Source organism: Phyllostomus hastatus, unplaced genomic scaffold (genome assembly GCF_019186645.2).
Source record: "Phyllostomus hastatus isolate PE091 unplaced genomic scaffold, TTU_PhHast_1.1 phas_contig_1, whole genome shotgun sequence".
Classification (NCBI taxonomy): domain Eukaryota; kingdom Metazoa; phylum Chordata; class Mammalia; order Chiroptera; family Phyllostomidae; genus Phyllostomus; species Phyllostomus hastatus.
The window spans coordinates 13,165,485-13,192,698 of record NW_025333498.1 but is presented as its reverse complement, the minus strand read 5'-3'; the positions used below and the strand labels follow the sequence as shown (position 1 = coordinate 13,192,698).

The 27,214-nt window shown below is 39.3% G+C and overlaps 1 protein-coding gene across 2 annotated transcripts in view; it reads right to left on the bottom strand.

Annotated features, from left to right (window-relative positions):
• TTN (titin) overlaps positions 1-27,214 on the bottom strand; it is a 269,907-nt gene that overhangs the window by 190,140 nt on the left and 52,553 nt on the right. Inside the window, exons 45-64 of one of the 2 annotated variants that reach the window (XM_045842158.1) lie at positions 24,719-24,775; positions 10,443-12,983; positions 9,391-9,669; positions 7,065-7,628; positions 6,255-6,536; positions 5,876-6,154; positions 5,143-5,421; positions 4,767-5,045; positions 4,363-4,650; positions 3,969-4,247; positions 3,595-3,876; positions 3,222-3,500; positions 2,835-3,113; positions 2,455-2,733; positions 2,042-2,329; positions 1,638-1,916; positions 1,216-1,497; positions 837-1,115; positions 443-721; positions 52-330 (exon numbers count right to left, since the gene is read on the bottom strand). In XM_045842158.1, the coding sequence (XP_045698114.1) occupies positions 52-330; positions 443-721; positions 837-1,115; positions 1,216-1,497; positions 1,638-1,916; positions 2,042-2,329; positions 2,455-2,733; positions 2,835-3,113; positions 3,222-3,500; positions 3,595-3,876; positions 3,969-4,247; positions 4,363-4,650; positions 4,767-5,045; positions 5,143-5,421; positions 5,876-6,154; positions 6,255-6,536; positions 7,065-7,628; positions 9,391-9,669; positions 10,443-12,983; positions 24,719-24,775 (7,932 nt within the window). Of the gene's footprint in view, positions 1-51; positions 331-442; positions 722-836; positions 1,116-1,215; positions 1,498-1,637; positions 1,917-2,041; positions 2,330-2,454; positions 2,734-2,834; positions 3,114-3,221; positions 3,501-3,594; positions 3,877-3,968; positions 4,248-4,362; positions 4,651-4,766; positions 5,046-5,142; positions 5,422-5,875; positions 6,155-6,254; positions 6,537-7,064; positions 7,629-9,390; positions 9,670-10,442; positions 12,984-16,923; positions 23,640-24,718; positions 24,776-27,214 lie in introns of those variants that run through there. The other variant, XM_045842067.1, reaches the window with a different exon arrangement.

Genomic DNA, 27,214 nt, shown 5'->3' with positions numbered 1-27,214 from the left:
ACAAAGGACATAATATAAGCAACAGAAGCCAACAGGAGCCAAGGTACGAACCTAGCACTCTCAGGTAGGCATCACAGCTACTGCTTCCAAAGTCATTTTCCACCTTGAAAGTATACTGACCGCTGTCTTGTTTCATTACTGACTGAATCCTAAAACTGGCAACATTATTTTCAAAACTCATAGAAAAATATCTACTGGGCACAATTTGTTTCCCATCTTTAAGCCATTTCACTTTGAGTTCTGGTGTCCCAGCCACAACACACTCCAAGGTCACCGGGTCTTTCTCAGTAACATCAACGGATTTAGCTTTCTCTAGGATTTGAGCTGGTTCTGCAGTAAGAATTAAAATGTGGGTGAGTTGCATTGACAAGTTCACTAGAGATAAGGCATGTTTATGAAAGTGTCTCCACAGACTAATTCCGAAAGAGAATAACTTACAAACCTTGCACTAAAAGGAAAGCGTAACACCTCTCAACTCCTGACTCATTCTTTGCTTGACACGTGTACCTCCCGCTGTGCCCATTGTCCACAGCTCTGATTTGAAGTGTGGCCACATTGTTCACAAATGAAATATGAACATTATCTTCTTCATCCAGAATCTGATCATCCTTTAGCCAGGTTATGGAGATGGGAGGAGAGCCTGCCAAGGTGCTCTGAAAGGTGGCAGCACTTTTCAAAACGGTAGTGACGTTTTCTATCTTCTTAGTAAACGATGGTGGTTCTGTGATTAGATAGTGTGAAAAGAAGAGGTACAATTGAACCCATAATCATGAAGCTAAAGAGCATTACAAAATTTTTCTCCAGCAGCCTGCTTCTTGCGTATGTAACTAACTGACCTTTCAGGGAGACTCGGGCATTGCAAGAGCAGCTGCCGCCTTCATTGGATACAATGCACTGGTATTCACCAGTGTCTGAAGGGTCACACTTGGTTATATGGAGATTAAACACTGACACTCTGCCGGTCAAGGTATATTTTTTGCCGCTTCGTATTTCCTTGTTATTCTTCAGCCAAGTGACTTCAAATGGAGATGTTCCTTTAACTTCACACTCCAGCTCCACATCACTATCTTTCACTACTTCCACGGGCTTCAACTCCCTGATAAAAGTGGGAGGTTCTAAAGATTCAAAAGGAAGACAGAGACTAGCTTACTCAAGGGAAGACCCAAAGCCCAGCCAGTAGCACAGCCAAAACAGAAAGCAGATCCAGTAACGAACCTTTCACTTTTAATTCAATGCTGCAGCTTGCTGTGCCTGCATCATTACGAGCTTCACAGACGTAAGTCCCACTATATTCTACCCTAGCACCAGAAATTTGGAAAGTGGCTAAGCCATCGATGAAGGAAATGCCATATTTCTCAATGGCTGTGATTTCATTCCCGTCCAGATACCAAGAAACTCTGATTTCAGGAGTGCCGGTTATTTGGCATTCAAATGTTGTCGATTGTCCATTCCTCAGCACTAACACGGGACTGGGCTTCTTAATGAATTGAGGAGGCTCTAAAGATGGGGGGAAAAGTGTGATGTTGAACATTTTTAAAAACAGAGGCCAGTAAGCAAAATTGGTTTCTAAAGCTTCTCCCCTCCCCCCACGAGAAAATCCAGACAAGCAAGAAAGTGAGGAGACGTGGAGACCAGACCTTTTACAAAGAGAGTGGCCTTGCTGGTGGCTACTCCAACATCATTGCTTAGTTGACAAATGTACGTCCCAGAATGAGCAGCTTTGGCTGAAAAGAGCTCTAGCACGGTGGAGGTGTCATCCTTCCACACTGAGCGAGCTGCTCCTGAGTGCAACTCTTTGTTGTCTTTAAACCACTTAATTGTCATGGGTACAGTGCCACCCACAAGAGCCTTTATTTGAACCCTTGTGTTGGGATTGACATCTTGAGACTGTGGCTCTTCCACAAAGTAAGGGGGTTCTGAGGCGAAAGAAAAAGAAGCAAGATGAGAAAGGAATGTTCATTTTAGAATTGAGCAGTACAGGTAAGAATTGAGAAATGAGACAGCAATAAGTTCTTGATAGGTGGAGATAAAAATTGCCAACCTTTGACTGTCAGATGGCCACTGCACTGGTTGTGGCCTGCCTTGTTAGTGGCAGAACAAGTGTATGTCCCACTGTCTGTACTTTCCAGATGCTTAATTTCCAAGAAGGCAGTATTGTCATGAAAAGAGAATTTGTATTTTTCACTAGCTGAAATTTCCTGGTCATCTTTGAACCACTGGATGCTTATGGGATGTGACCCAGCCACTATACATTCTAAGTCAATAAAAGACCCTTTAATGCTGTCCATTTTCTTCAGCTTTTTGGTGAATGAGGGAGGTATGATAAGATCTATGCAATGAAAAAAACAAAAAAAAATTGTTAGGTCAATCTGCCAGTTATATTTTCTCTAAAATTGTAAGAGATGAAGGAGCACAGAAACACTCAGCTCCTCTGCAGAGAAAAGCAATACCAACCTAATACATTAATCCTAGCCTTGCAGCTGCTTCTCCCAACATCATTTTGGACCTCAAAAGTATATTCTCCGCTATCTTTCTTTTCTGTAGAAATAATCTTCAGTATGGAGACTGTGTCAGTGACACTGATTTTATATTTTTGGCCCAGGGTCAATTCTTGGCCATCTTTAAACCATTTGGCTGTAATCTCCTTAGTCCCTGAAAATTTGACCTGCAAAGTGGCTGGGTCTCCTTGGGTGACATCTATAGACACAGCCTCCTCAGTGATTGTTGCAGGTGCTGTAGAAAACAAAGGGATAAGTGTGGGTTGTGAATTGCTCTACTGAAAGGCTCACATCTGCACATTTTCCTGAAACCCACGGCAGACTTTCTGAACCAACCTTTTACTGAGAGTACGGCAGAGCATCGTTGTATTCCTGCATCGTTTTTGGCCTGACAGACATATTTCCCATCATGTTTGACTTCAATGCCACTGAGGTACAGACTGGCTACATTGTTTTCAAAGGTCATTCTTATATTATTGTCTTCGATGATTTCATCGTTGTCTTTTAGCCAGGTCACTGTGATGGGCAAGGAGCCTTTCAGAGTGGCCTGGAAGGCAGCTGTGCCTCCTCGAAGGGAGCTGGTGCTCTCAAGCTTCTTGACAAAGGTTGGTGGTTCTAATAGAAGAATGAATTCTCAATCAGTACCAGCTCTAGAGAAAAACTGGCTGAAAAAATGAGTTGACTCTGTGGGAGAGCTAGTCCACCATTTGAATCAACACTAACCTCTTAAAGTCACCCTGGCACTGCAGGTGCTGCTGCCCACGTCATTGGTTGCCCGACACTGGTATTCGCCAGCGTCTGCAGCTACAAACTTGAGGATCTGCAGGCTAACCAGCTGATCCTGAATAAAGGTTTTGTACTTTCTACCACTTCGCAGTGTCGTGTTGTCTTTGAACCAAGTGATCTCAAAGGGAGGCGTGCCTGCCACCTCAGCCAGCAGCATGACATCATACTCCTTCAGCACTTCAACTGACTTAAATTCTTTAGTAAAGTAAGGTGGCTCTATAGTAGAAAAGGAATTATTTTGAGTTAATGGGGAGGAATCTGTGCTATGGACCACAATTTTGGTAACATAAGAGGCAATGTGAACACAAACCTTTGACTATTAAAACGCTACCACAGTGGTCACTACCAGCCTCATTTTGGGCCTCACACATGTATTCACCACTGTCTTCAATGGCAACATCTGTAAGTCTTAGAACCGCAGTGGACTCCACAAAAGACATTTTGTGTTTGATGCTCTCCTTAATTTCTCTATCATTTGCAAACCACGTTATTTTAATGGGAGGGGTACCAGTGACTTTGCAGGCTAGTTGGGTGGCATCTCCTTTCTTTAAGAGTTGTGATGGCTCTAACTTTTCAACAAATGTGGCAGGTTCTATGGAAGGAAAGAAGTTGTTAAGAAACATGAGAAAGAGGAAAGAACTTATAACAATGATAGCACAAAGATGTTCAGAAAACACTGCAGACCTTTTACAAATAAGTTTGCACTGCACTCCACGCCTCCAGCAACATTGCTGACTTTACAGGTATAGGTGCCTGAATCGGAGGTTTTTACTGGATAGAGTTCCAGGGAACTTCCTAAGGCTTCTTTGGTGATATAGCAGCTTCCACCAGAAACCAGCTCTTTGTCACCCTTAAACCATCTGATTGTAAGAGGAATAGACCCTTGGAAGGTGCTCTTCAGGCAGACAGCCGAGCCGGGCAGAACATCCTTTGATGCAGGTTTAGTTACAAAATGGGGTGGTTCTAAAGAAGGGGTATAAGAAAGAATGTCAAAGAGTTAAGAGGTGAGACCTAAGGGAAGAAGTCTTAATGTGAACATGATGTACAGTAGGAATGAAATGCAAAGTCTCCATCCAACCTTGCACAATCAGGGCTCCGCTGCTGTCCTTGCTTCCCACAGAATTTGTGGCTCGACATGTGAAATTCCCTGCATCATTCATGTCTATTCTGCTGATCTCCAAAGAGGCTGTGCCTTCCACAAATGCTATTCTGTATCTGTCAGAAGAAGCTATTTCTTTCCCATCCTTAAACCAGGACACCCTCATTGGGAGGGAGCCAGCGATTTTGCAGTCCAGCCTGCAGGTACCGCTGACAACACTATCCACGTTGCGCAGGGGTTTGGTGAAAAATGGAGCAATGTCTCGATCTGTTCATGGCACAAGAAGAGGAAGAAAGATCAATGTGGAAAAGTGCTCATGATTTTATTTTTGACTTTGTTGCTTTTCAAAGGAACAGGTAGCACAGATTTCCAGAGATACCAACCTAACACCGTGAAAGTTGTCTCACAGGAGCTGCTGCCCACCTCATTGGAAATTTCAAACATGTATTGGCCACTGTCGTGCAGCTCAGCTGAATAAAATTTGAGTTGGGCTACATTGTTTTTAAAACTTATTCGATACTTTTTGCTGGCCACCAAAGGTCTCCCATCTTTGTACCATTTGGGCTTGAGATCCGGGGTGCCTGTGACTGTGTACTCCAGTGTGGCGGGGTCCCCTGCGGTCACCTGGATCAGTTCTGCTCTCTCAACAATTTTGGCAGGTTCTATAATAGTATTAAATAGTTAGCATTCCAAGATGTGTATGGGGGTTTCATTGTGAAGGAAATATTGATTCAAAGTTAAAAATGTTCCTACACGAACCTTTAACTATTAATTCCCCAATGGATGTTTGGCTCCCGGCCTCATTTTCTGCCAGGCACGTGTACTGGCCACCCCAGCCAATCTGAACATCGGGGATTATCAAGACTGCAACACCATTGGAAAAGCTCATTTTGATTTTTCCATCTTCTTTAAGGATCTCTTGTCCTTTCATCCATGTGACAGAAATGGGTTCTGACCCTCTCACAGCAGCTTGTAAGGTAACAGTTTGTCCTGCTAGTGCAGTAAAATCATCTACTTTCTTTACAAAGGTTGGTGGTTCTAGTCAAAGAAAGACAGCATATGAAACTTGTCAATTCCCAAACATTTTCAACACAGTATATATGTAAATTTTTTGTCTAGGTTACATTTATCTTGCCCAGTACTGCTCTCCCACAGTGTTGGTTAGTTAGAAGAAGAAATAAAATTTAAGAGGAATTATAGTTCTGTCTAAGAGAAAGAAGCATAGAAGACACATGGTTATCAGCTGACAAAATGGTCTTTCATATACTTCACTTTTGTTGTCAGAGAGTAAATATTTACACCAATCTTTGGGATTAACGCTGGATGAAGGTCACTGACTTTGCCCCCAAGTCCCAGGTCAAGCCAAAGGCAAAACCTATATATTTCGAAAGTGTAGGAGAAAGAGAAGGGAAAGTACCAATTTTCCTCCCATGGTGAAGAAAGCTATTTGCACATTTCGTTAAAGAGATAACCAGTTTTTCAAAAAACTAACCTTTTAACAAGTGTGTTGCGCTGCAGCCACACTTCCCGACTTCGTTAGCAACAACACATTCATAGTCACCAACATCTGCGCTATTAAAGGAAAAGATCTCCAGACACACAAGAGACTTCTGAGAAAACAACCTGTACTTTTTGCTACTTCGAATTTGCTTCTTATCTTTGAACCAGCTAATTTCAAACGGTCCCGTGCCTGAGATTTCACACTGAAGGAGGGCATTTGTTCCTCTCACTATATCTGCTGGCTCAAGAGTTTTGATGAAAGAAGGAGGTTCTACAAAAGCAGGAAAGCATTATTTAAGTCATGTGTTACGAGCAAAGAAAAAGAAAATCTTTTCTTGGGAAAACAACGGACGGTAGGTGAGTACACAAACCTTTGATAACTACTTCAGCACTGCAGCTGTCACTGCCGATGTCATTCACTGCTTCGCAGGAGTAACTCCCACTGTCTTCCACTTTCACATTGGTAATGTCAAGTACAGCCTCCGAATTGACAAAAGACATTCGGATTGTGTTACTCTCATGGAGCTCTTTGTTATTTTTAAACCAAGTAACCTGGATCACAGGTGAGCCTTTCAGCCTGCAGTGGAGGCATGCTGATTCACCAGGGAGCATTAAATAAGAGGGATCCACCTTCTTCACAAAGGATGGTGGCTCTATGTGAAGTTAATAAGAAAAGAGAATGTAAAACATGTCTGAGGCATAAAATTCACAAAAGATAAGTAGACATATGCAACAGAAAGACACAATACACACAAAATATCTGCATGAAATTTTTGAAAAGGTTATGGTGCTTTCAACAGATTTCCATGTTTTCATGATTCTAAAATACCCAGTCTCTTAACAAACAAACAAACAAACAAACAAATGTATCAACAAACAAAACCAAAAACAAGCACACTACTTACACAAAGAGGATTTCCTAGACACTTGAAGATCTTAGAAGAAATTTTAAGCAGCTTTGTTAATGGCAGATAGTTTTAAAAGAACAAAAGTAAGTGAATTCTGAAGAAGATTGAAAAAATAAAATCAAACAATGCCAGGATTTCCCCAAACCAAAAGGTTTGCTTGGATGACATTATTTTAATAGCCAAATGCACTGACTGCATTGTTTGTTAACGATTTTTATACCAAGGCATCCTTTCACAGAAGGAAGTGGGAAATAAAATTCATACATTTCTTACCTCTGACCGTTACTGTTGTGGAAGAAGAGCTGCTTCCAGCCTCATTTGAAGCTGTGCAAACATAGGTTCCTGAATCTTTTAGTTTGGCAAGAGGGATCTCAAGAGATGCTATTTTATCTTCAAAATCAATCTTAAAATCTTTTCCAGGTGGGAGTTTTTGCCCATCTTTATGCCATGTCACTGTGACTTTTCTGTCTTCGTCTACTTGGCATTCAAGGTGGATCTTCTTATTGATAGCTGATTGCACAGGCTCTAACTCTTTAATGATATGTGGTTTGTCGATTATGATCAACTCAGCTTGGCAGATGTCGGCTCCAAACTTGTTAGAAGCCTTACAAGAGTAAACTCCTCTATCTTGAATGGTAAGATTTGAGAGTTCTAAACTGTGTTTGTTGTCTGCATCTGAAATCTTGCGGTTAGGGGAAGGTGACAGTGCAGCCCCATCTTTCTGCCAAATGGTTTCAATCACGGGAGTCCCTGTCACTGTGCAGAGGAACTTGGCTGTCTTACCCACAAAAGTCGTGACGGACTTAGGTCTGGAGAAAAAGGTTGGTGGATATGCCTCTGCAAAAGAATTTATTCAGCATTACATTTTGTCCCCAGTAAAGTTCTTGCTGTAATTACACACTCCAAGTAAAAAATAAAAGTATCTTTAGATATATATGAGACATTATTTAAAAGAGGGCAATGTATTAATAGCACAAAAATATTTGTCAAAAGAGATGAGAGTATTCTTTATAGAGGAGCATTTTAAATGTCTTTATCAAAGGAAAGAACAAATGTCCCTTTATTTAGCAACATTAACTTACTATTGCTAAAGAGTTGTCCATTGTAATGGCTGATTAATTGTTTGAATTATTTGATAAGCAATTCAGCTGATACTTTAATTCTGGCTAATTGGAAGGCTGTATAAGAAAGATAAAAATGTACTGACTTTTCTGAAGAGTAGAGAAATATTAAGTGGTAAAAAGTTTAAGTAGTTTTGTAAAGACTCCCTACCCTTGTGTCAACTACCAGCAAATCCTTAAATGGCTCAACTTTGAAAGCAACCCCAAAGTTATTTCAAACTTGCAAAACCATTTATAGTGATAATTTCCCATTTCCATTCTGCATTTTGAAGGAAGCCTTTAGGGACCTCTCTTTCCAGTCTTTGAAAAATCATCCTCCTTCCTTTCTTCTTATTGGAAGCTTGGGTATTAGTCCCATTACTCAATTGGCCTGATTTGGATAAAGAAATTTCCCAAAGTGTCACTAAGATTAAAGCCATTCACGTGGTCACACAGAGACTTTAATCACAAAGTGAAAACCACTGGTGGGGTCGCCATAGGCCTGAGTTTCAGAGTTTCTGATCTGTGAAGAAGTTGCATAAGAAAGGAAGCTATAGGGAACTCTGACTTTTTGCAAGTCAAATAGATATGCTGCATTTGCCTCCCCCCTTCACATTCCCATTGGAAAAGAAGACCAGGGGTCAGTCCCTCCCTGACATCGGTGCGTGGCTTCTCTCCACAACACAGGCTGTTGCTCACCTGACCCTAAACCATAGTTCATACTTTCCCTTGGGGAGGGGAGAGGGAGAGAGAAAGAGAGAAGGAAAAAGCTACTAAATTGTTTTCTGATGAGGGAATTCAAACACTTGATGAGTGTTAACTACTCACGTCATCCTGTGTGTCAATTAAGATATTAGGAACAGAATATTTGTGTAGTTGCTCTTACTTTTAAATTAGGAATAAAGCCTAGGCTGGGAATCCTAGTTTACAGTCCTGTGTTAGCTCTGTGTTTCACATTAGGATTTGTTTCACTTTATCTTCTGCTCTGGTACTTCTCAGTTTGTAATTCTGTTCTCAGTTGGTTAACTGGGTTCAAATTATTAAATGCATTGGGATATTTGATATTTTTCAGTGTCATCAAAAATTTTGGTGGTCCCAACATTTTTATATTAAGGGCTAAACCATTTGCAGTTACCCAAGATATATCCACCAACTTAGTAATTTTTTTTTAAAAGAGAGAGGACAAAAAAGCAAACAATATAAAACCCCTCCAAACCAAACTTCCAGGAGCCACTGCTCATTTGATTTCTTAACGTTTTTTCTCAGAATAATAAATTACTTTTATTTTTTTCTTTAGCTATTGTGAGAAGTATGACTAAATAATGGTTTCTTTCCCCACAGAGGTCCTGCAGTTCCTAATCACCATGTTCCCACATTACCATCTCAGCTATTGGTCTCTCCCGTTGGTAGAACAAGCACTTCCTGCACCTGCGTGAAAAGCAAATTAGGCAACAGTGTGAAATGAGATGAAAACATCTGACTCAGCGTTTGGCATTTACCTGTCACAGTTAGTGTGGCTGTACAGCTGACACTGCCATACTCATTGGATGCTTTGCAGGTGTACTCGCCGCAGTCAACAACCTGGGTTCTTAGGATTTCCAGGCTGGAGACGTAATTTGAAGATCGAATAGAGCACTTGTCACTCTCGTAAATTTCTCGGCCCGCTTTAAACCACTGGAATTGGACATTGGGGGCACTTTGGATCTCACAGGTGAACTTGGCTAGATGGCCCAGAGCTACTTCAAGGGGCTCTATTCTCCTCTTGATCACAGGGGCAGCTGTGAAGGGAAGCAGAGTCCGTTAGCATGTCTCCTTATCAGGCATACCACATTTTCCTTTTCCTTCTAATTTGTGTTTCTGTTAATGAAGTAAAAACAGTTGAAATTGGTGAGACAGATTGTGGCACTAAGACAAGTGACTGGAAAATGAGAAAGATCAATGAAGGCAAAAGAAACAATATGCAGCTTTCAACATAGTCAATCATTACTTTGCAGTGAATTGTGAACAAAATTATTAAAATGTGATGGTACTAGATTACATGCATAACAACATGGTATATTGTTTCAATATACCATGCTGACTGGAAACACTGAGAATAATGTGAGAAAACAAGATCTACTGTATAAAGTGATACGTGATACAACAGCAAGAAAGGGAAAAGAAACAAGGAAGATAACTGGGCAATTAATCATGGTTATTTTGAATTTAGGGATGAGACTGGCAATTTTAGAGTAGCTCAGTGTTCACTGACAGGTTTTTATTACATGCTATTAAAGTATTTTCATATAAAAATAAACTGAGAAACCTATATTGGTATTGTGAAACATAAAAACATGTCTTATTTTAAAAATAAATAATAATATAGATATACCATATCAACCAATAAGGCAGGAAGGGAAAAGGAAAAGCGTTAATAACCATGATTATGTCCGTGACTTCATTCTTACGACAACTGCATTAGGGCAGGTAAGTGAAAATTCGGTGATAAAACCTAAATCATTACAATCCAGTGAATGTTAGCGCTTGATCTACTTAATCTTTAAACTCCAACCTCTTTTGACTACAGTGAGGTTTGCTGAAGTTGCTGTTTTTCCATGGTCATTCAAGGCCTCACAGGTATACTCTCCTTGATGTTCTTCTGTATTTACTTTGTTGATTACTAGTATATATGTATTTTGATCTTGGAAACACTTGAACTTTTCATCTGAAGGCACCAGTTTACCTTCAAAATACCAATTTACCTCTTTGGCATTTGTTATGGATGATGTGAGGTTTACGATGTCACCTTCCTCAGCAGCAGTGTCCACCAAGGGTGCTTGAATAACAGGAGTGCCCTCTTTGACTATGCTACCCTCAGCTTCCTGTATCTCCACTAGCCCAACCTTCTCAGAGCCACTTTCAGAGGGCCTGTCTTTTTCCTCAGATAGTTTCCGTACCTCATCCTGCTTTTCATCAGATGTAGTAGCTGTAGAAACCCCATCAGTGAGAGTTGTATCTGCAACTTTGACCTGACTTTCCACATTAAAATAACTGACCTCCTCTGCTGAGACAAAATATTTAGATTCAATGCCTGGTTCAGTGATTGCTTCAACATTCTGTGAGTCTGAAAAAGAAGCCATTTCTTCCTGCAAGCCTGTTTTGGCTCCTTTCTGAATTCTAGGATCCTCAGCTGTTAAGATGTTTATTTCCTCACATATAATAGAGCATAGAGCATCCTTAAATTCAGTTTTCAAGTCCGCCACTTGAGGATCAATGCCTTCAATAGCGATGGTTAATTCTTCTGTTACAGACTTCACTGAGGTAATAAGGTAGGTGCACAAAATGCATTTGGGCTCTTGGGTGAAATTTATGGCCTTGACCTCCACCTTTTCAATATTTCTTAACCACTCAGAGAAAAGACTTGTTTGCTCACAGGCCACTGCTGCTTGCAAAGCCCTGCGGATTTGAGTTTTCAGGTTTAACCTTTGCTCCTCTGGCATACCAGAAAGCAAATTTTCCTTAGAAAGAAGGTCACATCCCTGCACTTCCTGTACACCCTTTATGGCCACAGGCTCTTTCTTATACTCAGTGGTTTGGTTAGGAGGCATTGCCAAGTTCTCTGAATGCTCTTCCTTGAGCAGTACCTGTTTTTCCTCACACACTAATGGAAAACTTAAGGACTTGCTCTCCTCAGTCCTGGCCCCAAAATCTTCAGCTGTACTTTCCAGTTGCGCTGCACTTTCCATCAGAATCCCTCCCTCCTCTGTGCAGGTGTGTTCTGAAGGGAACTGGGGCTCACAGTTTACCTCAGAGACCACAATGTCAGGACCCTCAAAACTTTCCACATGTCCCTCAGCTAAGCTCTGACTCACGATGACAGCACTTTGTGCCTCTTGCTTTTGAAGAGGCCCTATTTGCTCTTTGTCCACTGAAAATACTGTCTTTTCTTTCGGTAAAAGTACTTCTTCTGCCACAGAGTTTGGATATGAATAAGTTGGAGGTTCTTCTGTTGAAGACAATGAATAATCCCCTTCAGGTTCAGCTAATAAGGTTTTCAGAGGCTTGTCTGTCAATGAACTAACTTCTTCCACTTCTAAGGTAACTGGACTGCTCAGTTCATTGGTTTTAATAGGCTCAATAGAAAGCTGTTGCTTTTCTTCTGCAATTAGAGCAGCTTTCAAAATGGTATCCTTCACAAAAGCTGCAATTTGCGGCTCTGAGTCAAATGGTTCAGCTGCAGGGCCCTTTGATGACATCTGTGGAAAATCTTGAGGAGCCTCTGGGGTGGACTTTGCTTTGCCGGCTGCATCCGTTGTGTCTGTGGCTTCCAGAAGCACGAGCAGCTCTGCAGCACAGGTGGACTCGCCCCACATGTTCTCTGCTTTACAGATGTAGAGGCCACTATCTTCCCTCTGAGGGTCATTGACAAGGAATGTCCCAGAACCATCAGGATTATGAATGATAGTGTAATAAACATTGGTGTGAAGCTGCTTGTTTTCTTTGAACCACAACACAGTGGGTGCAGGCTCTCCAAGCACCACGTACTCAAAGATGGCAGGGAGCCCCTGGGCACATTGAATTGGTGTTAACTCCTTAAGGAAGTAAGGAGGACAAGGGCCTTCAAACTTTTCCAGAGGTTTCTCCAGTGCTGATCCTGGTTCACTCTCGTTGTGCCCCTCTTTTTTGGAATTTATTTTTAGATAGGCACTACATATTGTCTGCCCATATTCATTACTAGCGACACATGTATACTCTCCCTCATCTTCAAATTTTGTGAACAGAATGATCAAGCTGTGATCATTACCATCAAAAACAAATTTGTACTCAGCAGAAGGCGTTAACAGTACTCCATTAAAGAACCACTGAATTTTAGGTTTGGGAATGCCAGTGACAGTAACAGACAGTTTAGCCAAATCCCCTATGCTTATTTCAGCATCTGACACTTCTTTGATAAAAATTGGGACACTGCCTTGCTTTTGGGAATCAAATTTAGTTGAATGAACTGGAGGTTTAGACAAAAGTTCAAGTGTTTCACTTCTTTTAGATAACTGAAGGTCAGAGCTATAGGTTTGGAGTCCTTCTTCATCAGCAGACAGAAGATAACTAGAAAACTCTGTATGGGGAAAAATGATTATTTTTAGCATCAGTTTTATTTAACAAAAAATAAAAGTAAAATGTTGTATCCCAATTGATGGCCTTATTCTGCTTTATTCCTGCAATCATTAGATTATCCTGCGATTAACTTATCAAAAAGCACATTTCTAGGTGTTTAACTTTAGTTTATTATGTTACATTATACAATTATAAATAGTATACTAATGCAGCTTTCAATCCACTTCATTTGTGTTACAGCTTATAAATTTTAAAGTTGTTTATATGATTTTTTTTGTGATACAATCCCAACTCTAGAGTTTGAAAAACTGCTGGCTAATATTTGTAATAAAAGAATGTAGGGTTATTTAAATCAATTTCTTAAAAGATCCAGAATTATTATTTACATATAAATTTTTTTTTAGTTTAAAAATATCCCCATTATCAAATTGAAGACTGATTATTTTTGAAACAGATGATCTACATTCTAGTTACTTCTTATAAGCTGAAGCCATTAGTCAAAAAGAGGGGCCACATGGAATGTTTAATCAGAATTTGTAGAAGAACTGCTCACAGTTACTAGAATGCAAGCCCTCTTTTTGGCCTATGTGAACTGCCACAGTACTCTAGCAAAACGTTGGTAATAAGATGTATGTTAACTCAGTTAGTGAAGAAAATGGGAGAATCAGAAATGAGAGAAAACAACTCCAACATTAAAACATTGATTGTGGCTCCTGACTCCCCTTATGAACCCGAAGCCTGCAGGCCCCCTTAGCTCTGCCCTCAGTGCATGGCCCTACCTCCCAAGCAAATGGTCCTTTGGGAAGGTAAGAATGGGTATGTGGCCTGTGGGAGGACTGAGTATCATGTGTAAGAGGGGCAGAGTGGTGCTACAAGTTGCTGCTTTCTGTGCATGGTTTGCAGAAAATCTTTAGATAGCACAACAGTGACAAGTCATGAAGAAGTTTACTGCAAATCTTGGTATGGAAAGACGTATGTGTTGTTATAAGCAGAGGAAGACACTAGAGCTTTCTCTCCATCACTTAAGGACACAGCAAGAAGGCAACTATCTACAAGCCAGAACCTGACCATGTTGCATACTGCTACTCTGATCATCTCAGACTTCCCAGATTCCATAACTATGAGAAATACATGTCTGTTGTTTAAGGAAAAAAAAAAACCAGTATGGGCCCAAAGGCCAGGGCCCTGGCATGCTCAACATGGATGGGGCAGGAGACTCGGTATCAAGCCCGAGAGTGTTCAGCCTCACAGGCTTGCAACAAATCCAACCAGTTGTAAATTAGCTCAGAAATGCAGGGATGCTGAGAAGACTGTCAGACGTGCAAATTCTGTTAATGCTGCCGAGAAGATTGGAGCTGGAAAGCCCTGGCACAAAAACTGTTCCAATGTGCCAAGTGTGGGAAGAAATCAACAACTCTGAATGAGAAAGAAGGAGGCATCTATTGTAAAGGATGCTATGCAAAGAACTTTTGGCCCAATGGATTTGGCTGTGGTCAAGGAGCAGGAGCCTTTGTTCATGTTCATTAGAGGTGTAAACACAGAACGAAGATTGCACACTGAGAATTTCTAGACAACCTAGGCACAGGCACTATGGCATGGAACCACTGTGAAACTCTGCCAGCACTGCAGTACGGTACAGCAGCCTGTCCCTGGACTGGCTGGCAGACTTCTAGGGAGAGAGCCCTGTATCCCTTTGCTTTGTTCGTAAGCATTTTCAAGGACCATTTCTTTTACATTTTAAATAAAACCTCAGTTGACAAAAAACCTTGATTGTATTTTAATGTGCAAGAAATGCCTGTACAACATTACTGAAGAGAAAAACAAAGCAGTGAATAACAGAAACTCTTTAAAAAGTATCATGCATGACAGAATGAAAGTTGGGTAATTTGATACCAGGAATTAGGTTTTTCATTAAATCTGTTATGTATGTAGAACATAAATAGTGGTTGTATTGCCTTACTCAAAAGCAGTTTTATTATCTTAGTAGTTCACACCACTTACATCACAGGGAATAGTCTCATAACATAATTCCTTTTGGTTCTAGTGTACTAGCATTTATAAGAAGGACTCTAGTGTCTGCTATCTATGCATGTACTGTATATAGGTAGTTATCGATAGTATGTAGAATACCCACTCAGTTATTTATTATTTCACTTAGTAGCCATAAAGTCATTGATTAACTTCGCATACTAATGGTGACCACTTACTTCACATTTAACCTGTAATGTATTCCTCATGTCAGCTTTCCCTGTCCTAGCACTGCCAAAATATCTGAGAAGGGGACGGCTGTCAGGGTAGTGCATGTACCCCTACTCACTGATATGTTGAAACATGTTCCCTTATTTCTAAATATCATGTATTGACCATAAAAAAGAGAGTGAATAAAATTCAAATGTGCTGAAACACGGAAGATGTGGTTAAAAACACATGTAGTTGTAGCAGCTAATAATTACGTCTATTCGACTATGTAATAAATGAATTCTTTATCCAGCAGCAGAGAAATTAATATTTCAGGCTTTTAAGTTATATGCCATTGAGTCAGAAAATTTGAAAATTTCATAAATTAATAAATAAGCCAAGTGTGGGCCAAGCTTAATTTTCTTTATTGAGTCATTGTTATGCTGCATATCCTCCAGTTTAATGCATTTGAGACTAACAGAATTCTAATTAGGAAATTCCCATGTGGGAACAAAAAGGTAATACAATAAAAAAACGTAGTACACATGCTTGGTTATATAAATTCTTTAGAAAATTAGATTTAAATTAAATGTTTAATTTTTTTAGAGTTAAAATTAACTATTTAATTCCAGTCATGGCACTTAAAAATTGCTCAGTGCAGGGGATGAACACAGCTGTTAGGCAACAGGGAGTAATTTAAGAGTTGAAGGGAGGAAAGAGTCATCATTTCATTACTACACTCTATCTTTTTTCTCATCATCTGTTGTGCAATTAAAAATTTATTCTAAATCATGTTAAGAAAAGTTACCACAGGGATGACACATAGCACTGATTGATCCCCTCTTAGGACTTCTGGTCCAATCCCTCATTTTCAGATAAAAATGAAATTTCTCTATATTTATTATAATTTATATGAGAAGATTTAGGTTCACATTGGTACATAGGTACAATGCTAAGGATTTTGAGAATTTATTATAATTTCAATTTTGAACAAAAAATGTCACTTTAGAAACATACAAATCTTGAATTTGAATGCTTATTAATTTTTAGTTTTAAAAATGAAATTCAGTGAAAATGACAGGAAAGCTTATCTTGTTACATACAAATACAAATTACCATATTGCCTGAATTCTAAAAATGTTCTACCTTCTTTTTTCCTAACTTTAAAGATTCTGACATTGTACTAGAGTTTAAAATCTATATATAAATGTTATATGGTAGCTTCTTTTTCCCCCAGGCAAATATTAAATTAACATTTAATTTTACACTTGATGTCATCTTGAAAATTGAGAAAATGAGGTATTTCCCAAAGTGGAAAGATCTGCATTCGCAGATCTGCAAGTGTCCAGATGAACTCTATCCAGTGAGCACCACTGGCCCCTTCAAAACCAGCAAGAGTTGAAACATTTAAGAAGAGGGTTATTAATATTAAAATATTTTTAAAAGCCAAAAATATACTAAGAATGCAATGTCAAACAGATAATATAGTCAGTTATCAAATGGACAAAGCTGGTTTCAATTTCTGTTTTTTATTTTATCTACTCTAAGCCTGAGTAAATAAATAAGCATGAATTTGGCTGCAAAGAATTATAATTTCAAAAACTACTTATACTCAGAGCAGAGAGGAGATTTTCCCTTACCAACTTGTCTGTGTGTGGTCATCTTCCACTTGACACTTTACTTTACCTGTATAGTTGAGTTCTGCTAAAACACTTTGAGGATGAGAAATGAAGATACAGTAGAAATACAATTAGGTAGCCAAATAAATATTTAATTGTGCTTGACTTTTCACAGCATAATTGACACAGTGATGATTCCACAGTTTAGATAACAGAATATTTACATGTATTACAAATATGAGACATCCACATGGAGAAACTGTTTTCTCAGGGGTCTTCAATGTAATGCATTTAAAAAGACTTGCCATATCTGGAAATTTATTAGATCTGTAATAATTTGGGAAATATAAAAGCACTCAAAATAATTGTAAAATTACTGAGGCATTAAAACAGTGTACAGAAACTTTACATTAGGGTGAGTGCTGCACAGGTCTCGGCCATTCCTGTATGGTTGGTAGCTACACACCTGTACTCACCTTCGTCACCTTTCACTAAGCTTGTTATGAACAGGTTGTGGAACCCTATGCCACTTTCCTCAGCACTGAACCGTGCTCCTTGCAGCAATTTCCCGTCTTTGTACCAGTAAACTGTGGGTCTCGGAGAGCCACGAACTAAACACTGGAAATACGCCGCCATGCCCACAGGGGCGTAACAGTCAGAAATGCCTTTGATAAATCTGGGAGGCCCTTCCACCACTTGAAATTCAAAAAAGCTGCCTGAATATTTACTCCTTAAGACTAACTCTTCCTTCAAACTGCTTAAAGTCACTTTACTTTTCCTCGTTATCATAGCATATACTTCGGAATCTCCCATGGTGAGAAACCCCCGACAGATAGCCTCTCCTACACAGTTCACAGCTCTGCACCTGTAGGTGGCACTATCGGAAAGGCCGACGTTTCGAATTCTAAGGGTGTGGCTCCCGTTCTCCTCACTAATCATATATTTAACGTTATCTGGCTCAATACACATATATTCTTTATACCATTTAACTTCGGGACTAGGAATGCCTATGACTGAACATTTGAACACAGCGTCCGAACTTTCTGGAACTTTAAAATCACAAATAGGCATTATAAAACGAGGAGGCATTTCAAATACTTCTAAGTCAATCTTTAAATCTTTGTCTTCTTCCCCGCTTGAGGCCATATTCGGATCTGCTAAATTTGATGGAAGAACATCTAGACTCACAATCATGCTTTTATGATCAGGAGTAAATTCAGGAACTGTGACTATTTTCACTTGCTTCTCAAATTCTTTAACATCCTTTTCACTTAATTCAACTTCTAACACAATTTCTTGAGGAGAAGGAGTTCTTGATGATGAACTGTTTTCCAAATCAAACTCCATGACATGCTGATGTGTTACTGGGGGTGGGAGTGCCACTGCTCTTTCGTTTTGGGGTGCTATGTCAACATTTGCAAAGCTCTTGGCTTCCCCTATGATGTTTACAGCGTGGCACATGTACTCTCCCCCCTCTCCCTTCTGAATGTTAGAAATTTGCAAAGAACATACATTACCCACCCTTTCTATCTTGATTCTTTCATCTGGCTCTAGCAAAGATTTGTTTCTATACCATTTCACACCAGGAACTGGAATGCCCTCAACTTCAACAATGAAGCCTAATGTTGTATTTTCATATATCTTCCTTTTGGTCAGAGGTTCAATAAAAGATGGAGGCATTTCATTGTCTTTTGGTTCTATGGCTTCATTGGGCGTGCCAAATGAATCAGAACGCCATATTTCATAGCTTGAACTTCGCTCTCCTGTAGGTGTATGGAAATGCTCATTTGGCGTACTGTCCTCCCTTTCTATTTTTGATGGGCACCTTTTAACGTTTCCAGTGGGGTTTGGTCCTCCAATAGGAATATAATATCTTTCAATGGTTTCTCCTCCTGATGGTGTAGAATATCTCTCCAGAGTCTCCCCTGGGGGTGTGGAATACCTCTCCAGAGTCTCCCCTGGGGGTGTGGAGTATCTCTCCAGAGTCTCCCCTGGGGGTGTGGAATACCTCTCCAGAGTCTCCCCTGGAGGTGTGGAATATCTCTCCAGAGTCTCCCCTGGGGGTGTGGAATATCTCTCCAGAGTCTCCCCTGGGGGTGTGGAATATCTCTCCAGAGTCTCCCCTGGGGGTGTGGAATATCTCTCCAGAGTCATCTCACCTTCTGAAGGTGTTGAGTACCTTTCGGCAGCTTCCTCTAAAGATGCGGTTCTTTGAACAGTCTCACCTCCTGAACTTGTTGAAGGTTGTTTAGTTGTATCTAATGGAGTAAAATATAAATCAGGAGACTTTGGAGTTTCAAAATGTTCAACAGAGGATGGAGGGGTATAAAACTGATCTAATTCAGAGATTTCTTCACTGCTTATACTTCCCACATCAATGGAAATATCAGATTCAGGAGAAAATGGGCGACCTAGTGATTCTTGTTGTTGGTTGTAATATTCATACACAGTGTTGAAAGTTACTTCTTCAACCTGCATAGATGTGATTGATTCACCCTGGACAAGCTTTGCCTTGTGTTTGGTGTCTTTAGTTTTGGGAACTTCATGTTTTCCAGCAGCAAGTAAATATTGTGTTAGGGAGGACTCAGAGTCCATTCCTTCCTTTGTACGTGCCTCGTCCAGTTTAGGGAGATTTTCAGAAAAACAAGTTTCCATCTTTTCTTCTTCAGTAGTGAAGAGAGAAATTTCATTCTGAACTGGAATTTCTTTGTACAGTTTTTCTTCTTCAGAGATATCACTTGGATTCTGTTGTCCCTCAGCCATCAAGAATGGAAAGCACTGGCTCAGGGAGAGCTTTCTGTGGACTGCGTCTGCTTCCTGAGCATCGCCTTTGCGGTCTCCCAGAATTCCACTGGCATATTCCTGGGTCCCTCCCTCCTGCTTTTGAAGTGTTGCCAACTCTGGTTTCAAAGTGTCTTCTTCCTTCATTTCACAAACTTCTAAAAGCTTTTCTGCACTTGCTGCCTTTTTCAAAAGTGAGATGAAACTTTGATCTCCATTTTCTAAAGAATGTTGTTTCTCAGAAATATCAGGTTCTCCTCCATCTGCTGATGAGATCTGAAGTAGAGCACCTGATTTGCTGTCGATTTCCTCAGGAAAGAATTTAAGAGAACTATTGGTGTTTAAAATATCTAAACTTAGTTCCTGTATCTGTTGGATTTCTTTTTCCAAATAAAAGTCCTTATCATCAGTACAGCTTCTCTCCATCCAGTCCTGACTGGAAGAAATTTCCTGATTAGTAAATATGTTATTTTGCACTCTTTTAGATGTATTCTGTGTATCAAATTGTAGTATGTCAGGGCTGGGGATTTCTTCTTTATGAGGTATTTCCCACTGTTGCCTAGTTTCTTGGAACTCCTCAGCTGGATGTCCTATATGAGAATACATTTGTTTTAGATCAAATACAATGCTCTCAGCATCAGTTGTTTCAGAAGCAGGATGTGGGATTTTAAAATAAGCTTCTTCTGGTTGACTACTATCTAATTCTTGGAATTTTAAATCTGGATTTTCTATTTGAGAATGCAGCTGCTTTAAGTCCAATATAGTAGGTGTTTCATATGCAGCCCTTTCAGAAACTGCAGACTGCTCTAGAAGACCTATTTCTGTCCATTGTTCCCTCTCTTGGGCTTTAAATTCCTCATGAGCTTCAGAAGAAAGCAGCTTTAAATTCATTATGATGTTAGATGAATCTGGTTCAGTGTTTGGAGACATTTTCTCTGCTTGATGCATATTTGCCTTTGGGTTACTTGATTGCGATTCTCTTTGATTTAATGGAAAGTCAATGTCATCAGGCTTCTTCGGAGGAGGATTAACAAATGATTTCCTGGTAGGTCTTTTCTCTAGAACTCCTTTTTCTACATGTTGTAACTTTTCAAATGCAATGATTCTATGCTTCACCTTTTTTCTTGGGTACCACCTCTCTTCAGCAAGGGGTTCTTCATATACAATGGTAGATGGGTCCTTTGTAGCATAACTCTCAGAAGTTTTCTCAGAGTGGATATTCAAGAAACTGTCACTTTGGCCATATTCTTGCACACGGACCCTTTCTGGTTCACCAAGTTTTCCAAAACCATTTCTTACCTCTTTCCTAATTTTGACTTCACTGAAATCATCAACAAATGGGTAAACAGCACCCTCTGCTTGGGGCAGCTTTGACTTTTTATCTACATGTTCTTCTTTCCATTCATCCTGACATTGTATGAGTTCAGCCCTGAAAAGTCTGTTGGTTTTTATGGACCTAGAGGCAACCTGCATAAATCTGGGTAGTCTTTCTCTAGAGGATGTGCAGTGAACATGGGCTTTCTGGGCTATCTGCTCAGTTGTCTCAAGGTCTTGAAAACACTCCCTTATAGAATATTCTTGTACATAAGATTGGGAAGTAAAAGGACCAGCTGGATAATCATACAAATGTGTCCTTACAGATTCTCCCTGCATTTGTTGATCTTTGGAATATTTTTCATAAATTCCACCAATATTTTCTGATAGACTGTATTCCCTGTGAGTGACAGGTTCCACTGTGAGATACGAAACACTCTCAGCTATTCCTGAATTGTTTTCAGCAACACATTTATATTTTCCAGAATCTTGAACGTCAACATCATCAATATATAATCTGTGGCTACAATTCACCTCTTCAAACTGAAACTTTTGGTTCTGTGTTAAAAGGACTCCATTTTGAAACCATGTTACCACAGGCTTTGGCTCACCAGAGAGTAAACATTCGAGTACTATGAAATCCCCTTCTCTACACCAGGCATGGCTTGGCATTTCTTGTAACACTTTTGGCGGCTCATTAGTAATATCAGATGAAAATATAAATTTGTGTTTGGGTGACCGTGTAGCCTCATGTCTAGGTGTTGCTTTAGGTTCCAACTCTTCAAATGGAAACAATTCTCTTGACTCTTTATCCTGTTCTGGGGTAGGAGTTGCTGCTGTTACCTGAATTTCTACAGGAAAGGAAAGCAGTTCTGCATCTTCAGACAGAGGAACTGCTGGGTTAGTTTGTAACACATGGGGATTGGCTTGGCCCTCTTGTCTAAAAGATGGAAGAAAGTCTTCTGCTTGGTCAAACACCAATGCCAGCTCTTCGATCTCGTCAGTGTAGTCGTGCAGCACTGGGACTCTCTGGGCTTTGACACCATGCCTTTGTTTTGCTGTCACTTTCAGTGTACCAGTGGTCTTTACTGTTCCATATTGGTTAAACAGCACACAGGCGATAGAACCTTCGTGTTGAGGATTAACAGAAGAAAAAGTTAATGTTGAATAATTTCCCAAGGTGTGAATGACAAAGCCTTGGTTTCGTGGGATTGGTGCATCATTGTGATACCACATCACTATGGGCTGAGGGTGTCCTTGAAAGTGACACACAAATTTACAACTGTCACCTTCACAAATCTCTTGAGATTCAATTTCTTGAAGAAATGAAGGTGGGCAATGTGGCAGATACTTTTGAAAAGAATTTTCAAAAAACCTTTTGGTTTTTTCTTCCTGTTCAGTTTCGAATTCATCAACTCTTGTGGAAGTAGAGTGTTGTAATTCTTTCAAATCACTCTTTCTTATTCTTTCAGTATTGAGTTCTTCATTTTCTCTAATATTAGTAGGTGTACCAAAAGATTCACTGGCATATAGTTCCTTGTTCTTATATACATTAGTGATAGATTTAGATGACTCTCCAATTTCAGTTTTGGTCATAATTTCTTCAACTTGTCTTTTTGCTTGGGTATTCTCATTTACTAGAACTCTATCATATACATAGTCTTTTGGTAGACTTTCTCTTAGAAATGCCTCTTGGCTCATTCTTATTTCTGTCTGGAGAATTTCTTCATCAACAGTATTTGGAAAACTTGTGGGAGATTCTCCAGATTCTATGTTTTGATCCATTTGATTAGGAAGGGCATGTGGATTTTGGACAATACCCTCAGTTGAATATTCTATGTTATCTCTATTTTGAGCTAGATCAGGACATGATCTGCTTTTTATTTCTTCTCTAGAGAACAGAATATCTTTATCACTAGCTTCACTTCTCAAAGTTCTAGAGCTTAGTTCAGAAGGTATGTCTAAAAGAGATGATTTCCTTTTCTCCAGTAACATTTTTCTAGCCTCTCGTAAACGTTGCAACTTCATTTTGGTCTCCTCATCCAGGAAATTTTCACCTACATTAAGCCATCCTCTTATGTCAGATTTACTTTCTAAATATTCTTCATCATACATAAAATCTGTTTTCTTGCCAGGACTTGCTGCCTTGAAGTGAATAGTTCGCATCATTCCCCTTTGCTCCCCATCTTGTTTTTTGTTAAAGGGAGAACCAGTAAACCTCAGGTCAACCTTCATCCTGTCCTCTCTCCTTTCAACTACAGTTTCTACATCTTCCTGTGCCTGTTCTGCCCTTTTCAGAAATTCTAAATATTTCTCATCTTGCCCTTTTTGGATAACGAGCAGTGATGCTGTTGATTCAGCATAGCCTTCACTATTAACTGCTAACAATCTATAGCTTCCAGAATCTCTGTCTTGGACCCTTTGGATCTCTAAGCTGGAAGAGTGATCATGTAAATCACTCTCAGTTTTTATAACCCGTCGGAGACCTGTTGGGATAGGCCGATTGTTGTGAAACCAAGTCATTTCTGGAGTTGGACAGGCAATTAATCTACATGTAAAAACAGCACGTTCACCCTCTGTGACATACTTAAATGTAAGTTTTTGGGTAAAAGAAGGCTTGAAATATTCAGGCCAGGAGCTTGTAGATAATATTCTACTTGCATATCTTCTAGCAGCCATGGAGCTGTGCTCTATGTCTTCAGAATCTGAAAAGGCATCACGTGTATCTCTTTCAGAATGTTCAGATTCCTCCTCGGAGAATAATTCTGAAAACAAATTAAATTATAAAGCATTTTACTATTTTCCATAGTATTCAAAAAAGTTGAAAATAAGTGAAATTGCAAAATAGGAAATGAAATGCATGCTACAGATTCTCACAAATCCAGAAAAAAATTCACTCACCATATTTGTTCGAATAAACGCAACACCATGCTCTGTTTAAAAGATTCTGACACGAAAATCGTTCGTTGTCTGGTCTTTTCTTCAAACTGTTGAAATTTCTTCTTGAACAAGCAAAAATGCATTTCAAAATAACATGTTCCTGTGCATATTTGTTTTGAGAGCAGGAAAACTTTGTTCCTTTGATGGCTAAGAGGGAAATCTTACCTGACTTGCAGAGAGTGGAATAAACGCCCTTTCTGATCCTTTTGATTGTAGATGAAATTATTTTATTTTTGAGAATCAACTATTTTCAAAATATATACAAGAACTATAACCATAAATAGCTAAATAAAATGAGAAGGCGTTTATTCGAACTAATACAGCCATAAAGTCACAAAGTTATACAAAGAAAAGCAGGCAATAAGGATCACGGACGGCAGCTGTCTGCAAGCCAGTGTAAGAGACATATCAATGTTAAAATGATATATGTGCATGAAGTGTAAACCAGAATGGGAATGTAACATTTTTCACACACCCCGAATAAAGTAGTATTTCAATCATAATTCATTCATGACATTGCATTCTGAGTATGGCAGCTAGGTTATGGTCTACTGTTTGATTTAATTCACTGTGATTTTGAAAACAAACTTCTATTTCATGATTTCATGCATTCAGATTCCAACTTTTCCTGATACACACTTTTGAAAATGGCTGCAAACATGAAATTGAATATGGCTGATAAATTTTAAATTCAAGATTTTAAATTACTATAAAACAAATTACTATGAAATGCATGTAACCATCAGCATACTAAACCAGGCATGCGACATAGTAATAATATATACTCTAGGAGATATATTTGTACATCTATGTCATTTTTCTCAATAATACTAAAAAAGAAAGAAGGCAGCTCAAGGATTCCATTAATCCTTCAAAATTTCTACTTAAATCTCACATTCAATACCTTTCATCTCCACCTCAATCTGCTGTTCAATCCTCTCATGTAAAATGGATTCATGGGCTAAAATAGAAAAAAAATATAAAGAAGTTTTAATGATTAATTCTGTATACTTTCTTCCTCAATTTACAATTCATACATTACAATTTTCTCTTTATTATAATAGAAAACTACATCCCCCAAGTGCAGCAAAAAAATTCATGCCAAACAAATCAATGAGCTGATAAAGTAGATGACAGTGTTGACAGAAAGATTTCAAAACATTTTTATTTTTCTATTCTTTATGAAATTTCCACATTTAGTTCTATAATTCTCCATGCCTTTACATGCACTCAGAAAAGCAATTCACAAGTTAAAGGAAAATTTGTTTTTTTTAAATGTCTTATTGACTGAACACTCTCTAAGAGAGGAAGTCATATTTAGAAGGAACATGCATTTTCTGACATGCCACCTTTAGTTGATGGCTATTCTCAATTTCTCCTGCAGAATTAAGCATTTTCAGCTAGTAATACTCTTTTGATTGGAACCATCTTTAAAAGATTAAACTACCCAAAGTCCAATTACATATTAAGAAGCAAAACGAAGAGCCATCCACTCAAAATTGCTTTTATTACACAAGGAAAAGGTATAGTCTTTAGACACAGTCATCTCTGGGGCCGCTTCTTCGGAACGGCGAGTGCCCAGTGCCGCTCTCATCCCCTGGTCCATGTGGACTTGGGCCAGTGTGCCGGACTCCCTGGCCTCTCAGTTCCTTGTGGTCTCTGGCATGAAGTTAATGACAAACTTGACGTTTTCTTGGATGATTCTCTCTTTACTTCACGGGTTGTTTTAATCTGTGATTCTTTGAGTGTTTTAATACTTTTAGTGTCTGAACCCAGGGTAAGTTTTGTAACTGCTCTGGTTTGCGATTCTTTTGCTAGGTAAGAATAAAGTCAGGGAAAGGAATAAATTAGCTGTGTCTGTAAGAGTAAAACTCATGCTGAATTGAGAGAAGATGGAATATCATTAGGATGAGAAGAAAAGCAGCACGTTAGTTCTGAAACTAATAGAGGAAATGTCTATGCTTGCTGTGCATATAAGAGCTCAGTTTACACTGACTTACGGGCTTTACATTCTTATTGGATCTTCATGGATAACTCTGTGGCCTGTGTAAAGTTATGAGGCCAAAATAAAAGAGGAACATGTAAAAACTGGCCTTCTGTTAGGTAACTGGATAACTGAGTCTGATCCCTCACTCTTCACTTAAAAGTGGCTTATGTTTTAACTCTCTTAAGATCAAATAAGGCAGTCTGGACTTCCCAAGAAAAAACTATTCATGCTCCAAGAGCACTCTAATAATATTTCATTGGAACTAGAATTCTGGGGGCAAAAAATGTTCAATTAAATCCCCTCTGGGAAGTTGACTTCCAAGCACTGTGCTGTAGCACTGGGTTCTTTAGGAAATAAGTCAAAAGATCCAAATTTCTCCCACCTCCACAGCATAGCTAAGTCCCAATTGCATTGCTACAGAAACTGTCACAGTTGTCACCTACATGGCTTGTATATATCAACTCCAGATAAGCAGTAACCCTGTGATTACTATGCTAGCCAGCAGCTGAGGTCAACTCTCTGGATGGTGGAATTTTCCATCTTATTTGCACAACTAGATCTCAGTTCTTGAGAGGCCTTGTAGGCTTTGGGACTATAACTAGCAATAGCTATAGTACAAAATGTCAGTTTAAGAAAGAGCCTCCTTTTAGGGAGTGAATATTGTAGTTATATTAAGTGAATTAATGAGCCAGTTTCCAAGTGTAGGGTAGAGATGGCTGTGCACAGTCACTGTATTTATTGTCCCCGGCTCCTGTATAATGACTCAAACATGGTATGGTAAGATCAGGTGAGAACCTGAGGCCACAGCTCTCAATAGACCCTGGGGACGTCCGAGCTTCTTCTATTGGCGTCCTTCCAATGAAGCTGCTCTGTCTGCAGACGTGCAGCATGGACTTCCAGCAAATGGAGAATAATATTCTTGTTTCATTAATATCCCAAAGGAAAATCCATGGATAAGAGGAGGAAACTATCCTTTGTCCAGACAAATTTTTCCGTGCCTTTCCAGACACAGGAGAGAATCGAGTACAATAACAACAAAAATAATGATCCGAAGCTATAAAAGCATCTGACTTACTGAGAATATCTATAGACAACTAATCTGGTCCAGACAGAGCCCTATTACTTTAAGTGCCCAATTTTTAATTTTCATGGCTTCCTTATAAACAGCTAGAACCTCCAGATAAAAATGAAGGGCAAATGAGAATTTTTGAACTTCTAAGACTAAAACAATTACATTTAAATTTAGCACAGCATCAGGCACAATGATAAATACTCAATATACACTTAAGCTATAACACTTTAACCTTCCTAGGTGGCATATTTGATAAATATTAGGAAAGGCAGTACATGTGAAATGAACATTAACTTCCTGAACCTGGATTTGCAAGTTATACTTCCTAAGTCTAAACTGGA